The 14,235-nt window shown below is 47.3% G+C and overlaps 2 protein-coding genes across 3 annotated transcripts in view; one reads left to right on the top strand and one right to left on the bottom strand.

The window, feature by feature from the left end:
* Positions 1-14,235, bottom strand: part of LOC147118582 (uncharacterized) — a 50,182-nt gene that overhangs the window by 15,178 nt on the left and 20,769 nt on the right. The window lies entirely within an intron of this gene.
* On the top strand, positions 8,179-14,175 carry LOC147118583 (uncharacterized). 2 transcript variants are annotated; one of them, XM_085984487.1, is made up of 2 exons: positions 8,179-9,998; positions 12,956-14,175. In XM_085984487.1, the coding sequence occupies exon 2, from the start codon at positions 13,318-13,320 to the stop codon at positions 13,906-13,908; it is 591 nt and encodes a 196-aa protein (XP_085840613.1). In that variant the 5' UTR covers positions 8,179-9,998; positions 12,956-13,317; the 3' UTR covers positions 13,909-14,175. The 2 variants fall into 2 exon arrangements, with proteins under 2 accessions (XP_085840613.1, XP_085840612.1); XM_085984486.1 differs by having other exon boundaries at positions 8,179-11,361.

Here is a 14,235-nt window from a genome sequence, read left to right as displayed (position 1 = left end):
TAATCGGAAGATGAGGTGATGTTCCTCGAGTTTACGTTGAGCTTCCGCAGAACAATGCAAGAGGCCAAGGATGGTGAGGTCCGAGTGGGAATGGAGCGGTGAATTAAAATGACAGGCGACCGGTTTTGAATACCTTTTAATGTCTCTTTTACTTCTTTTGTTCGATCGCAGCCCTGCCTTCGATCTATTTTATTTCCTTTCCAGTTTTGAAAAAGGGTTTTGACCCGAAACGTCAACTCAAATTTCTCTCCACGGATGTTGCCTGACCTGCTGAGTTTTTCCAGGATGAAGACATTTCCTTTTTTTATTGTATGGTTTGAAATTGAACAGAATGGCAGAAAAACAAGATTAAGATGGTACAATCAAAAGGGGAAGGGTTTGTGTCAATCTATTGTCACGGGCTTTGATCTTTTGTATTATAAAAGGGTGTTTAGAAAGGGAACAGGGCAACTTGTGAGGAAAACTGCGGAGGGTTTGATCACCCATACAGATGGAAACAGACTCCTCCACTTGATCGCCGGGGTGAGTGGTGTGAGAAAATAAATAGTTAAAGGGAACGGTGTATGTTGGTATCGTTTGGAGTTATAAGGGAATAGTGCATTGACGTTTGTATGTTATTGGTAGTACAATAAATAGTTAAAGACAGACTGAAATAACAACAGAAAATGCAGGAAAAACTCAGCAGGTCAGGCAACATCCGTGGACAGAAATTTGAGTTGACGTTTCGGGTTGAAACTGTGGTGTATGTACCTTTAAGAGGAACGATGTTTTTTTGAAGCCCCTGTGTACTGTAGTACCGGTAGTAACCACTCGGGTATATAAGCCTGTATAGCGTCTTGTATAGTTTAGTTCACCTCCAGACTTTGTTTAGTAAACACTTGTTAAATCAACTCCTGCTTTCCGGGTCTTCATTAACACACGGATACAACAGTGGCGACGAGTTAGAAATGAACTTACCTGCAATTCGGCAGCACCTCAAGGAGATCGATTCCTCAGACGAAGGTCGAAGAAAAAAAAAGAAGAAAAAAAACTGTGGTTTCACCAGCTAAACGGGCTGGTGGCAGGTACTGCACTAATCCTTCCTGGGCGGCGGGCTGCGGCTCGATCGGGTAGCTCTGCAGCGGGGCCGGTCAGCGAGTCGTAAGGCAGAAGCAAAGAGAGAGAGAGGGTGGAGCACTCAGGACACGGCCGGTGCTGCAAAGCAGGTCGGCGTTCGGACCAAGCAAAGGGAGGGGAAAGTCCCAGAGAGTCCGACGGAGTGACGCAGAAACTGTTTAAAAATATATATGTAATTAAAAACCGCGGAGAACAGCGTTGGCAGCAGCGGCAGCGGCGGGAAAGCACGGGAGGCGCCATCTTGACTCGACAGGGAAGAAGAGAAAGCGCGGAAGGCGCCACTTTTGATTTTCAGGATGCCTCAGACTGGCAATATTACTGCTTTCGATAGTGATATAGAGGGTTGGACCACATATGTGGAAAGAGTGGAGGTATATTGCAAGGCGAATGAAGTAGCGGATGATAAAAAGGCATCGGTACTTCTAAATCTGATGGGCGCAAGGACATACGGGCTGTTAAGAAACTTGATCACTCCAGCCAAACCGATGGACAAGAATTTTAAGGAGATTGTTGATACCCTACAGGAGCACTTAAACCCAACACCGCTGCTGATAGCGGAACGATTCAAATTCTTCAGGAGGAATCAGCACAAGAATGAAAGTAATGCTGATTACCTCACCGAATTACGAAAGCTGTCTAAGCACTGCCAATTCGGGGCAGGACTGGCAAATTCTCTACGAGACAAATTCGTCTGTGGTCTCCTAAGCGAAGGAACACAGAAAAGACTACTTTCTGAGAAAGATTTGACACTGGACAAGGCTTTCAGTGTGGCTGTATCATACGAAGCAGCAAGAGGAGCTGCAGAGATACAGCAAAAGCCACAGGACTTCGGCACCCATGAAATGACACGGGGTTTCGAGAGATGTTATCGCTGCGGCAGATCCACCCATGACCAGAGGGACTGCTGGTTCAAGGACAAAGCATGCAGGCAATGCGGAAAGATGGGACACATTGCACGTGTATGCCGATCTGGAAAAAAATCCGCTGACAGTAAAAAGGTCAATAAGGAAAAGTACAGGAAGGTACAAATGATGATGGACAGCAGCTCCGAAGACCAGAAGAGCGATAGCGACTCCGGAAACAAGAGACTAAGCTGTCTCAAATTACATAATGTAATTGCCAAAGAAGATTACCAGACCATTTGGGTTACCCTCACAATAGCGGGGTCCCCAGTTAAAATGGAGCTAGATACAGGATCAGCTCTGACCGTCATCATAAGTCGACGGGATTACGAGCGGCTATTTCCGCATATACCTTTGAAAGACACATCCATTATCTTGAAGACATATACAGGGCAGAAAGTATACCCCAGAGGGAAAATAAGGGTGCCTGTTGTATACAATGGCAAGGAAATACCGAAGTTATATTTATACGTTCTGCAAGATGGTGGTCCACCATTGTTGGGACGTAAATGGATCAGAAAGATACGTTTGGACTGGCACTCCATTCAGGCACAGACGGTGACCAGTAAGAAAAAAAATGATGATGACATCATCCCGGGACGATTAAAAGAAATCTTGGCTAACGCCAAAGAAGTGTTTCAACAGGAACAGGGAACCCTGAAAGGCACCACCGCCTCAATAAAAGTAGAAGATACGGCAATTCCCAAGTTTTTTAAGGCAAGGCCGGTGCCATACGCAATTCGTCCAGCAGTCGAGGCAGAGCTGGAGAATTTGGAAAAAGCAGGCGTGTTATCCAAGGTAGATTGGAGCGAGTGGGCAACACCCATCATTCCGGTCATGAAGAAAACGTTGAATAATGATAAATCTGAAGAACAGAGAAAAATTTGCATCTGTGGGGACTTCAAGGTGACTGTAAACCCGGTTCTTCATACGGTACAGTATCCTCTTCCGAGGATAGAAGATATTTTCGCCTCACTATCCGGAGGGAAACGTTTCACCAAAATTGACTTGGCACAGGCATATCTACAGATGGAGGCTGAGGAGACCTCTAAAAAGTATCTCACGAGAAACACACACAAAGGCCTGTACCAGTACAATCGGCTAGTTTTCGGAGTAGCATCAGCTCCAGCTATCTGGCAAAGAGCTATGGAGCAAGTACTGCAAGGGATTCCAGGGACTCAATGCTACCAAGACGACATTCTTGTAACAGGAGAAAATGACAACCAGCACCTTGCCAATTTGGAGCAGGTGCTCACGAGGCTGAGAGAATGGGGCCTACGAGCAAATCGCCCCAAGTGCGAATTTTTCCAGAAACAAATATCATATTGTGGCCATGTCATTAACGAAGAAGGGTCGCATAAATCACCTGAAAAAATTGAAGCGGTCGTAAAAGCCCCAGCGCCTGAAAATGTCTCACAATTAAGGTCGTTCCTGGGATTAATAAATTACTTTCATAAATTTTTACCGAACTTGTCAATGGTTCTGCACCCTCTTAACGCACTGCTACAAACGGGAGTAATTTGGAAATGGAGCGAAGACTGTAAACGTGTCTTCCATAAATGCAAAGGCTTGATCACGTCCAACGAAGTGTTGGCTCATTACAACGCATCACTGCCAATCAGACTGGCGTGCGATGCATTCCCTTACGGCGTGGGAGCGGTATTATCGCATAAATTCCCTGATGGCTCAGAGCGGCCGATAGCTTTTGCGTCACGTTCATTGAACTCAGCTGAGCGTAACTATGCCCAGATCGACAGGGAGGCACACAGCCTGGTGTGGGGGGTGAAGAAATTCAACCATTCCCTACACGGACAAAAAATTACCTTGTTGACTGACCATCAACCCCTCGTCTCCATATTCAACCCTAAAAAGGGCATTCCCATTATGACAGCGCAAAGGCTACAGAGGTGGTCCCTTTTCCTAGGGGCACACCAATATGACATAGAATACAAAGGAACAAAACAGCATGGGATTGCTGACGGTTTATCGCGCCTACCATTGCCAACGGTAGAAGAGGCACCTACAGTGGACCCAGTGGAGATGTTCCACTCGACTATAGTTGAATGTCTACCAGTGACAAATTCTACCATTGAAAAAGAAACGAGAAATGACCCGACTCTCTCACGAGTCTACGATTTAATGGTGAAGGGATGGCCAGCACATGGCGAACCACTGTTACCAGCATTCTCGCAAAGAAGAGAACAGCTGTCAGTGTGCCGAGGAACCTTGATGTGTGGATCCAGAGTGGTGATTCCACCCAAACTCCAGGATAAAGCGCTAAAGGAGCTTCACGAGGGGCATCTGGGTGGAGTGAAAATGAAGAACTTAGCCAGAGCATTTGTGTGGTGGCCAGGTATCGATGGAGACATCGAAGAAATGACCAAGAGCTGTCTAGGATGCCAGAAGGTCCAAAACGCCCCACCACAAACCCCTCTACATCCATGGGAGTGGCCCTCATCTCCCTGGCAAAGGGTACATATCGACTTTGCTGGTCCATTTATGGACTCAATGTTCTTAAGTGGCCGGAGCTAATAAAGATGTCCTCCACCACCGCGGAAAAAACCATCACAGTATTAAGGACCATATTCGCCAGGAATGGGCTGCCTGAACAGATCTGTTCTGATAATGGACCGCAATTTGTATCCGAAGAATTCAGGAAGTTCTTAAAAAACAATGGGGTTAAGCACTACACGTCCGCCCCATACCATCCCGCCACCAATGGATTAGCTGAAAGGTTTGTCCAGACCTTCAAGAAGGCCATAAAGGCCATGGGTAATGAAGACATAAATCTACAACACAAGGTAGATAACTTCTTGTTTGCGTACAGGAATGCAACACATGTGGTTACAAACCAAACCCCCGCCATGATGTTTTTCAATAGAAGACTAAGATGCCGGCTGGATTTGATCAAGCCAAACATCAGAAGGGACGTGGAGAACCGGCAATTTCAAGGCATGAATGAAAGGCCAACTAGAACCTTCCAGATAGGTCAACAAGTTTTGGCCCGGGACTACCGTACCGAGAAATGGCAGCCTGGAACTATTTGCACACGACTAGGACCGCTGATGTATACCGTGGACATTGGAGAAAGCATAATAAGGCGCCATGCTGACCAGATCATAGAGTCATCCGAAAAGGGACAACCTACACCACAACTCTATACGCCTAATGATGAAGCAGAGATACCCATAGTATCTACCTCCGATCCGGTGATACTGGAGCCAGATGAACCCGACACTGGCATTCAAGCCGAATCGACCTTGCCAAAAGAACCTACTACACCACCGAAACCTACTACACCACCGAGGCGTTATCCGGACCGAGTCAGGAAGCCTCCAGAGAGACTGAATTTGTAATTGATTAACTTCAGCAAATGTGTAGATTATTGTTCTTGTAAAAATGTTAATTAATGATTACTTAAAATGTTATGTACTATTTATCTAAAAGGGGAGGAATTGTGGTGTATGTACCTTTAAGAGGAACTATGTTTTTTTGAAGCCCCTGTGTACTGTAGTACCGGTAGTGACCACTCAGGTATATAAGCCTGTATAGCGTCTTGTATAGTTTAGTTCACCTCCAGACTTTGTTCAGTAAACACTTGTTAAATCAACTCCTGCTTTCCGGGTCTTCATTAACACACGGATACAACAGAAACCCTTCTTCAAAACTGGAAAGAACAGAAAATAGATCGAAGGCAAGGCTGCGATTGAACAAAAGAGACAATAAAAGGTATTCGAAGCCAGACGAGATGGTAACAGGCCAGTGGAGACAAAAGGCAGCTGAGATTAGGGGTGAAGTGTACTGGCAGGTAAGAGACAGCTGCCAGGTGAGAGAGAGAAACAAAAGGAAAGGAGGGGGGGGGGGGAAAGGAGGACCCAAAACAAAGGGGTGGAAAAAATTATATGGAAAAAAGTAACAGGGGCCGAGGTTAGGATCTGAAATTGTTGAACTCGATATTGAGTCCGGAAGGCTGCAAAGTGCCTAGGCTGGGTTCAGTTCTACACTCACTGGTTCCTCTCCCTCTCCTCCCCTGAAGGTGCTGACTCTGGCTGGGTGCAGTTCTACACTCACTGGTTCCCCTCTCTCTCCTCCCCTGAAGGTGTTGACTCTGGCTGGGTTCAGTTCTGCACTCACTGGTTCCACTCCCTCTCCTCCCCTGAAGGTGCTGACTCTGGCTGGGTACAGTTCTACACTCACTGGTTCCCCTCCCCCTCCTCCCCTGAAGGTGCTGACTCTGGCTGGGTTCAGTTCTACACTCACTGCTTCCCCTCTCTCTCCTCCCCTGAAGGTGCTGACTCTGGCTGAGTTCAGTTCTACACTCACTGGTTCCCCTCCCTCTTCTCCCCTGAAGGTGCTGACTCTGGCTGGGTTCAGTTCTACACTCACTTGTTCCACTCCCTCTCCTCCCATGAAGGTGCTGACTCTGGCTGGGTTCAGTTCTACATTCACTGGTTCCCCACCTTATGAACAGCTTTGGGCACTTTGTTAAACACACACGCAGCAGACACACATTAATCTAATGGGAGATCACTTACGCAGGAGCAGCCAGTGTTGTGGAGCCTCCTGAGAGTCTGGCCCCTTTCCAACCAGTATTTACAGGAGCTGGGTCACGGAAAAGAGTCTAATTGAAATTAGTGATATATTTATTCACACAAACCAAGCCCCAAAATAATGAATAATTTCTCCTTTAATTACAGACGCTCCCTGACCAGTCACCATTTCTGCTTCATTTACAGACGCTCCCTGACCAGCCACCATTTCTCCTCCATTTACAGACGCTCCCTGACCAGTCACCATTTCTCCTCCATTTACAGACGCTCCCTGAGCAGTCACCATTTCTCCTCCATTTACAGACACTCCCTGACCAGTCCCCATTTCTCCTCCATTTACAGACGCGCCCTGATTTCCTGTCTGTCCCGGAGTTTGGTGCGAGGCCCCTTTGCTGAGCGAATCGGGAGAAACCGGGAAGCGGCGGGCGGATAATGTTGAGTGTTTTAAAATGGGTCCTGGGGCCGCACTCGGGGTGTGAGCAGCCCGCGTCCCCCCGAGGTTCATTTTATTTTATGTTTTTGCTTTATGTATTTATTTATGTTGTTCACAAGTCTACAGTCAACCATTACATTGTCATACTGGTGTAGAAGAATTACAAAAGGTAGCAGCACAAAACATTCTATACAAGTTTCACCTCTTGCACAAGAATTGCAAATCTAGCCCAATGCCAGTTAACCAAACTTCAGTGTTGTTTACGCACAAGGTGGACAGATGGTCAAGCAGAAATCTCACTGGATCAGAACAGTGGATTTAGGTTTGGTCATCATTCCAACTCCACAGACCACGAGCAAAAGGCCAGTAAGTCAACATCATACAAAGATAGTTTATATCTGCAGGCATTGACTATATTTTCAATAGCTCTCCATCACGCAATTCAATGACCCATATTGCAAGACTGCTGTCAATGAATCTTTCAAGGGTAGACAAGCATCCAGTGCAACAACCAATCATCTTCAGTAACGACACGAGGAGCCAGTTAGTTAACCCGCTCCCTGAGCTCGGGGTGTGAGTGGTCCGCGTCCCCCCGGGGTTCATGAACCCGCTCCCTGAGCTCGGGGTGTGAGCGGCCCGCGTCCCCCCTGGGGTTCATGAACCCGCTCCCTGAGCTCTCTCACCTGACGTGTCAGCGGCTGCTGCCAAGGCCCGCGCATGCTCAGCTCACACTGCCCGGGTGATTGACGGGAGCTCCGGACCAATAGAAAGAGCGGGACGGGACCGGAGGACCGAGCGGGCGGCGGCTCCTCCAACCAATCGGAGTGTGTGAGGGGCGGGGCTTGAACTTTAAACCGGAACAAAAGAAGGTGAGCAGAGCATCCGCGGACCTTGGCAGCAGCCGCTGACACATCAGGTGAGAGGTCAGGGAGCGGGTTCATGAACCCCGGGGGGACGCGGGACGCTCACACCCCGAGCTCAGGGAGCGGGTTCATGAACCCCGGGGGGACGCGGGCCGCTCACACCCCGAGCTCAGGGAGCGGGTTCATGAACCCCGGGGGGACGCGGGCCGCTCACACCCCGAGCTCAGGGAGCGGGTTCATGAACCCCGGGGGGACGCGGGACGCTCACACCCCGAGCTCAGGGAGTGGGTTAATGAACCCCGGGGGGACGCGGGCTGCTCACACCCCGAGTGCAGCTCCAGGCCCCATTATTAAAACACTCAACATTATCCGCTTCACAAACACCCGGGGTGGGCCTCAGGCCCCGAACAAGAGGCTCCAGGCCGGGCGTTTGCCCCGAGCGGGGCGGCAGCTGCGGGGCTTTCTCCCGGTGACAGGCCCGGGGTAATGGCCGCCATCTTGAGAGGCTCAGGGGGCAGCAGGGTGTGTGCGCGGCCCCCTTGGCCAGGAACCAGGAGGAGAGAATCTTGTCAATTTCTATCCTGGCCTCACAGCGATGGCTTTTGTAAACTCCTTTTACAGGCTGTGAGAAGGGCAACATTTACACACCGCAAACTCAAACCAAACATCAAGATCTGACAAAGTCCCTCCATTCATCAGGACCCGAATATCACTGACCTCTGAGTGTGGAAGGAGAAATGTTTGAAATCTTTTCCTACAGACAGAACAGACAAACATCAGTGTGACTCGTAAAGCAGCGAGACACACACACCCGAGTGAGAGTGTTCCAGTGCACTGGCTGTGGAAAGAGCTTTAACCAGTTACACAGCCTGAAAAAACATCGCACCATTCACAGCGGGGAGAGACCGTACACGTGTTGTGTGTGTGGACGAGGCTTCAACTGATCATCCAACCTAGAGAGACACAAGGACACCCACACCATGGAGAAACCGTGGAAATGTCGGGACTGTGGGAAGGGATTCAATTACCCGTCTGAGCTGGAAACCCATCGGTCCTTCTTTATCTGGAAATCAAATGTCTGTTGTATAATTGTACCAGCAGTTAACAGGCTCCTGTGAACTCCTCTGTCTGCTATTTTAATGCAGACTTTAACCAATTTATTTTAAATGGGTTTATGTTAAATGAGTTAATGTCTGACTTAAAATGGTAGTCTCAGGACTGTCACACAAACATGTTAAAACTTCGTAGAATAATTACCAGTCATTTTTAGACTGGAAACTTAAACCTGTTTCACTTTCAGTCAGGAACAGATTGCGGTTTTACACCAATCTCCGATTCAACAGCACGTTTCCAGCCTTCACCGTTGTTCTTCCTGATCCTGCGACAGTACCTCCCAAACCCGCGACCTCCACCACCTAGGACAAGGGCAGCAGGTGCATGGGAACACCACCACTCCAAGCTCCCCTCCAAGTCACACATCATCCGGTCATGGAAATATATCGCTGATCCTTCATCGTTGCTGGGTCAAAATCCTGGAACTCCTTAACGGCACTGTGGGAGCACCTTCACCACATGGAGTGCAGTGGTTCAAGAAGGTGGCTCACCACCCACTTCTCAAGGGCAACTAAGGATGGGCAATAAATGCTGGATTTGCCAGCGATGCCCACATCCCATAAACAAATTTAAAAAGAACCTGAACACAGTTCTAAAGGAGCCTTCTGTTCTGTGCCTAGGAGCTCTGAACCATGGCAGAGAGCGGCTGGGACACAATTCTTACACGCCTTTAAAACAGGAAAAAGGGAGCATGAGAGAGAACCCACAAAAAGACAAAGATAGGCTGTGAAATTGAGAATGAATCTGGTCATTTGTGGGGCCGGCAGCAGAAACAAGTGACCATGAAAGCTGCCAGATTGTCGTAAAACCCAACTGGTTCACTAATGTCCTTCAGGGAAGGGAAACCACCTGCTGGTCTGGGCCTACACAAGACTCTGGCCTCTATGGGAGGAGAGAGAGAGGTGGGAGAGGCGATGGAGAGGGACTTCAAACATCTGCAACTTGATAAGGCTTCTTTGACAGAACCTGCCTAACCCGTGACCTCCACCTCCTAGAAGGACCAGGGAAGCACGTGCATGGTGTAAGATCCCAGAGGGACCCCGGTTCCGAATGATTCGAGGTTGACCCGTATTGGGGACAGTGATTTAACTTTATTCAGCACAAGCAAGACTTAATACATTACAGTATTCGAGCAGCAGTTTACAGAGAATAATTGAGACTTATATTACCACTTATACTCGGTAGAAGCGCAGCTGTGAGCAGGCTGCACCCTGTGTCTCTTGTCTCTCTCTCTCTCTGTCTCTCGGGTGTAAGAATCCTGAGAAATCTCCATTTCAGATTCCCACTAGCTAACATGGATGAAATGAAATAAGCATTATTAGTTGTAGGTTTAAGTGTGTATTATGGAACTGTTAGTCAATGCACGTCGATTCTTGAATAATCATGCTTTTAAACTAGTGTAATATGCCTTGGGTATACATCTTGTGGATAATTCTTACTAAGTATGATCTCTCTCTAGCCCTCAATTGTCCCAATCCAAATTCTATGTCGCTCTCCACTTCAACTTCAGTTTCAATCCCTTTGACAGGTACCAGAGTCTTTAACTCTATCCTGATTGTTTCATGAATTAGATAGTTTCTCGATGGAGTATGTGTCAGTGCTTTAAAAGTTATCTCACTCTCCTGAGCCACATTAACCATTTCATGTCGTGCTGTTGCCAAGTAACTGAATATGTCTGAGACCCATTCTTCAGTGCAAATTCAGCACGCATTTCCGCATGCTAATTGCTTCCTATGTAACAAATCTCATCTGCCCACACACGCGCCATCCGATACGAACCATTCATGGGCTTTCAGGTGATCTCATCAAAAGATGGTGAGGTGCCTGGAGATCTTTGCTCATCTCCCACTGTATGGTCCCGATGTCTCGGGTAGTGGCCAGTCTATCAAATGAAGTTTTCTTACAAAGTTCACAGGCAAGGACACAAACCTCTCCAAGAGAAAACTATCAATTGACTATTTTCAACTGCACTTTCCTGCCTTTCCTGAGACTGTTCATTAATCCCAGATTGAGACCTTTCGGTGAATCGTACACAGGTGATTTATTCCAATTCAACTGAGGAAATGATTTCCATTTGGTGGTGAATGAGGATGTCAGACAGAAACAGGAAATATTTCAATCACTTCCCCTCATTCCATTTTACACATCCCATTAATTACCATTCTATCTCATTCATGAGCCCTGGAGGAACTTTACTGTCTGTGGTAAACCACGTTCACTATCGTATCACTGTTAGTAGTTAGCACTGTTCACCACTGTTCGTTATAACTGTATCACTGACCACTATTGTATCACGGTACGAGGTCGCCTCTTGCCACACTGCTATACCTGGGATGACCACTGCCGACTCCGCCTTGGCTCCACCCACCAGGCCAGGTATAAAGGTGAGCGACTGGCTGGTATTCCTCCTGCTTGGATCGGATCACCCACGAGAGTGGGCTCTGTTATTTAGTCAATAAAAACCTTTAGTCACCTTCGTAACTCTTCGCCTTTTATTGGAGGAATTGATAGGTATATCACTGTCCAATACACTATTAAAGATAGGAAACAGATCAAACCTTCCCACTTGGTCCCAGTTATTAACACATTTTGGGTTTTTTAATTCTTTATTTTAGAGGATCTTTTTATTTCCCAAAATAATCCGATGTATTGTGCCTGAGTCCATTTTATCATTGCAGTAATGTTGGGCTGACAGGTTTCGTCAATGTTCAATTTTATTTCCCAAAAACTTTCTTCCCTGATACACAGCAATTGGCAGGACCGCCTTAGACTGCTTTCCACCAGTTTCTTTTAATGAAAATTTGACTATCCCCTTAAACTTCAGGTAAATTTTTCCTTCTTGAGTGCTTGAAACAGCAACTTATATCAATTTTATTTTTATCAATTTGTCTCATCAATTCCCATTTCAGAAACAAGTGATGCCCAGGCTTGCTGGTTTATATGCTGGTTTCATATTAGAGACACAAGTGCTTGGAATTAGCTTGGAGGTAACTTCCATATCTCCCCTTCTCGAGCACTCTGTCTTGGGAAATAACACCTGACCCTGAATGGGTTAAGTCTGAGTCTTTGACAGGCAAAGCCTTTCGTCCAAATCGTCACCATGCTGGGATTTATTAAATGTCTGGCAATGCCTGCAGATAGATTCTTACATTCTTAAAGCTGCTGGATCTCTTGTTAAGGAATCAATATTCATGCGGGCTGGAAAACCCTGGTCACCTGTTTAAAAGACACAAAAACAGTGAATCCATTGTGGCTCCACTAAAGTGCCCAAAGGGCTCATTTGTGAAATCAGAATTTTCCTTCCGCACCGTGGGGTTAGTAATGTCCAATATCTTTAAATTTCATTCAGCAATACAAAAGTTGTAGCTTGGTGAATTAAAAAAGGCAGCTGTCCGCTGACAGGGTTAACTCCTTTGCAGGTTTATATACTCAGTGTGAGAGGTTGCAGCCCCTGTATAGTTACCTGAAGGGGCTGCTCCTCAACTCTTGGTTACACTTTAGCCCCACGCTCCTAATCTTTGGCCGCCTGGTGCGGAGGGGGATGGGTAAGTCGGAGGATCTTCTCCTGGACCTGCTCTTGGGCCTGGCAAAAACAGAAATTTGTAGGTCCAGGATGGGCGGGGCCCATGGGGGGTCACTCTGGCTGCCTGCCTCTCTCCCGCGGTCTTGTCCGTGCCCGGGTGGCCCTGGAGAGGGAGCAGGCGGTGTCCACCGGTTCACTTGATACCTTCCTCGACCGGTGGGTACCTCAGGGTACAGAGCGTCTCTCAGACACTGGGAACAACATTCTGGTTTAGTTGGGAAGGATCCCTTTGCTTTTGTTGGGACTTTGTTGCTTATTTTAGCTTCTTCCAGTTTGATTGGATCACATGATTTGGGGAACAAGAGAGGAAAGACTGTTGCAAGGAAACTAGAATTGTCTGTTCTGAATTTCTATCTTGTACTTACAGTGATGACTTTTGTAAACTCCTTCTACAGGGTGTTAGAAGGGGAGGATTTACAGATGGGAAACTCAAACCAAACATCACATCAAAATCTGACAAAGTCACTTGATTCATCAGGACCTGAATATCATCGGCCTTTGACTGTGGAAGGAGAAATGTTTGTTCTGTCTGCAGGAAAAGATTTCAAACATCAGTGTGACTGGAAAAGCACCGAGACACACACACACCCGAGTGAGAGTGTTCCAGTGCACTGACTGTAGAAAGAGCTTTAACCAGTTACACAGCCTGAAAAAACATCGCACCATTCACAGCAGGGAGAAACCGTACACGTGTTGTGTGTGTGGACGAGGCTTCAACTGATCGTCCAACCCGGAGAGACACAAGGACACCCGCACCATGGAGAAACCGTGGAAATGTGGAGATTGTGGGAAGGGATTCAATTACCCGTACCAGCTGGAAATTCATGGGCGCAGTCACACTGGGGAGAGGCCGTTCACCTGCTCCACGTGTGGGAAGGGACTCATTGATTCATCCACCCTGCTGAGACACCAGCAAGTTCACACTGGGGAGGAGACGTTCACTTGCTTCACGTGTGGGAAGGGATTCAGTCGATTAACCAACCTCATGATACACCAACTTGTTCACACTGAAAAGAGACCGTTCAAATGTTCTGAGTGTGAGAAGAGCTTTAAAAGCTCAAGATATCTGCAGAAACACCAACAAACTCACACGGGGGCGAGGCCGTTCACCTGCTCAGTGTGTGGGAAGGGATTCCCTCAGTCATCCCAGCTGCTGACGCACCAGCGAGTTCACACAGGGGAGAGGCTGTTCACCTGCTCCACATGTGGGAAGGGATTCATTGATTCATCCACCCTGCTGAGACACCAGCGAGTTCACACTGGGGAGAGGTCGTTCACCTGCTCTGTATGTGGGAAGGGATTCACTCGGTCATCCGTCGTGCTGAGACACCAGCAAGTTCACAAGTGAGGCAGCGGTTGGATTATGCTGTTATTGCAGCTGTTAATCGTATCTAGGACTGAACCGTGTTCATTCTGACAGTTGGGGTATGTTTCTGCTGATTTTAAACTCCAGCCCAGTTATAGGGGTTATTAATATTCTGGATATATGGCTGATTGACTTGTTGGGACTGCAGTGTCCCTTTAAGAACCGCTTTCTGATTTTGCCCCTTAATTCAGGGACTCTCATCAGAAATTTGTTTGCAATAAAATTATGAACTTGTACTTTAATGCTAAATTCATCTTTGGTACATTTCTTACTGACTTGCACGTTAGACACAGTGGCACCTCCAGTATC

This window comes from Somniosus microcephalus, chromosome 4 (genome assembly GCF_052327205.1).
Source record: "Somniosus microcephalus isolate GS21.2 chromosome 4, FLI_Smic_1.0, whole genome shotgun sequence".
In the NCBI taxonomy this organism is placed as follows: Eukaryota; Metazoa; Chordata; class Chondrichthyes; order Squaliformes; family Somniosidae; genus Somniosus; species Somniosus microcephalus.
The sequence above is the reverse complement of the archived record's forward strand: the minus strand, read 5'-3'. Positions and strand labels throughout refer to the sequence as shown.

Bases quoted from the DNA above. Each gene is read 5' to 3' on its own strand.
- LOC147118583 (XM_085984487.1), top strand. From the start codon at position 13,318: ATGGAGAAACCGTGGAAATGTGGAGATTGTGGGAAGGGATTCAATTAC.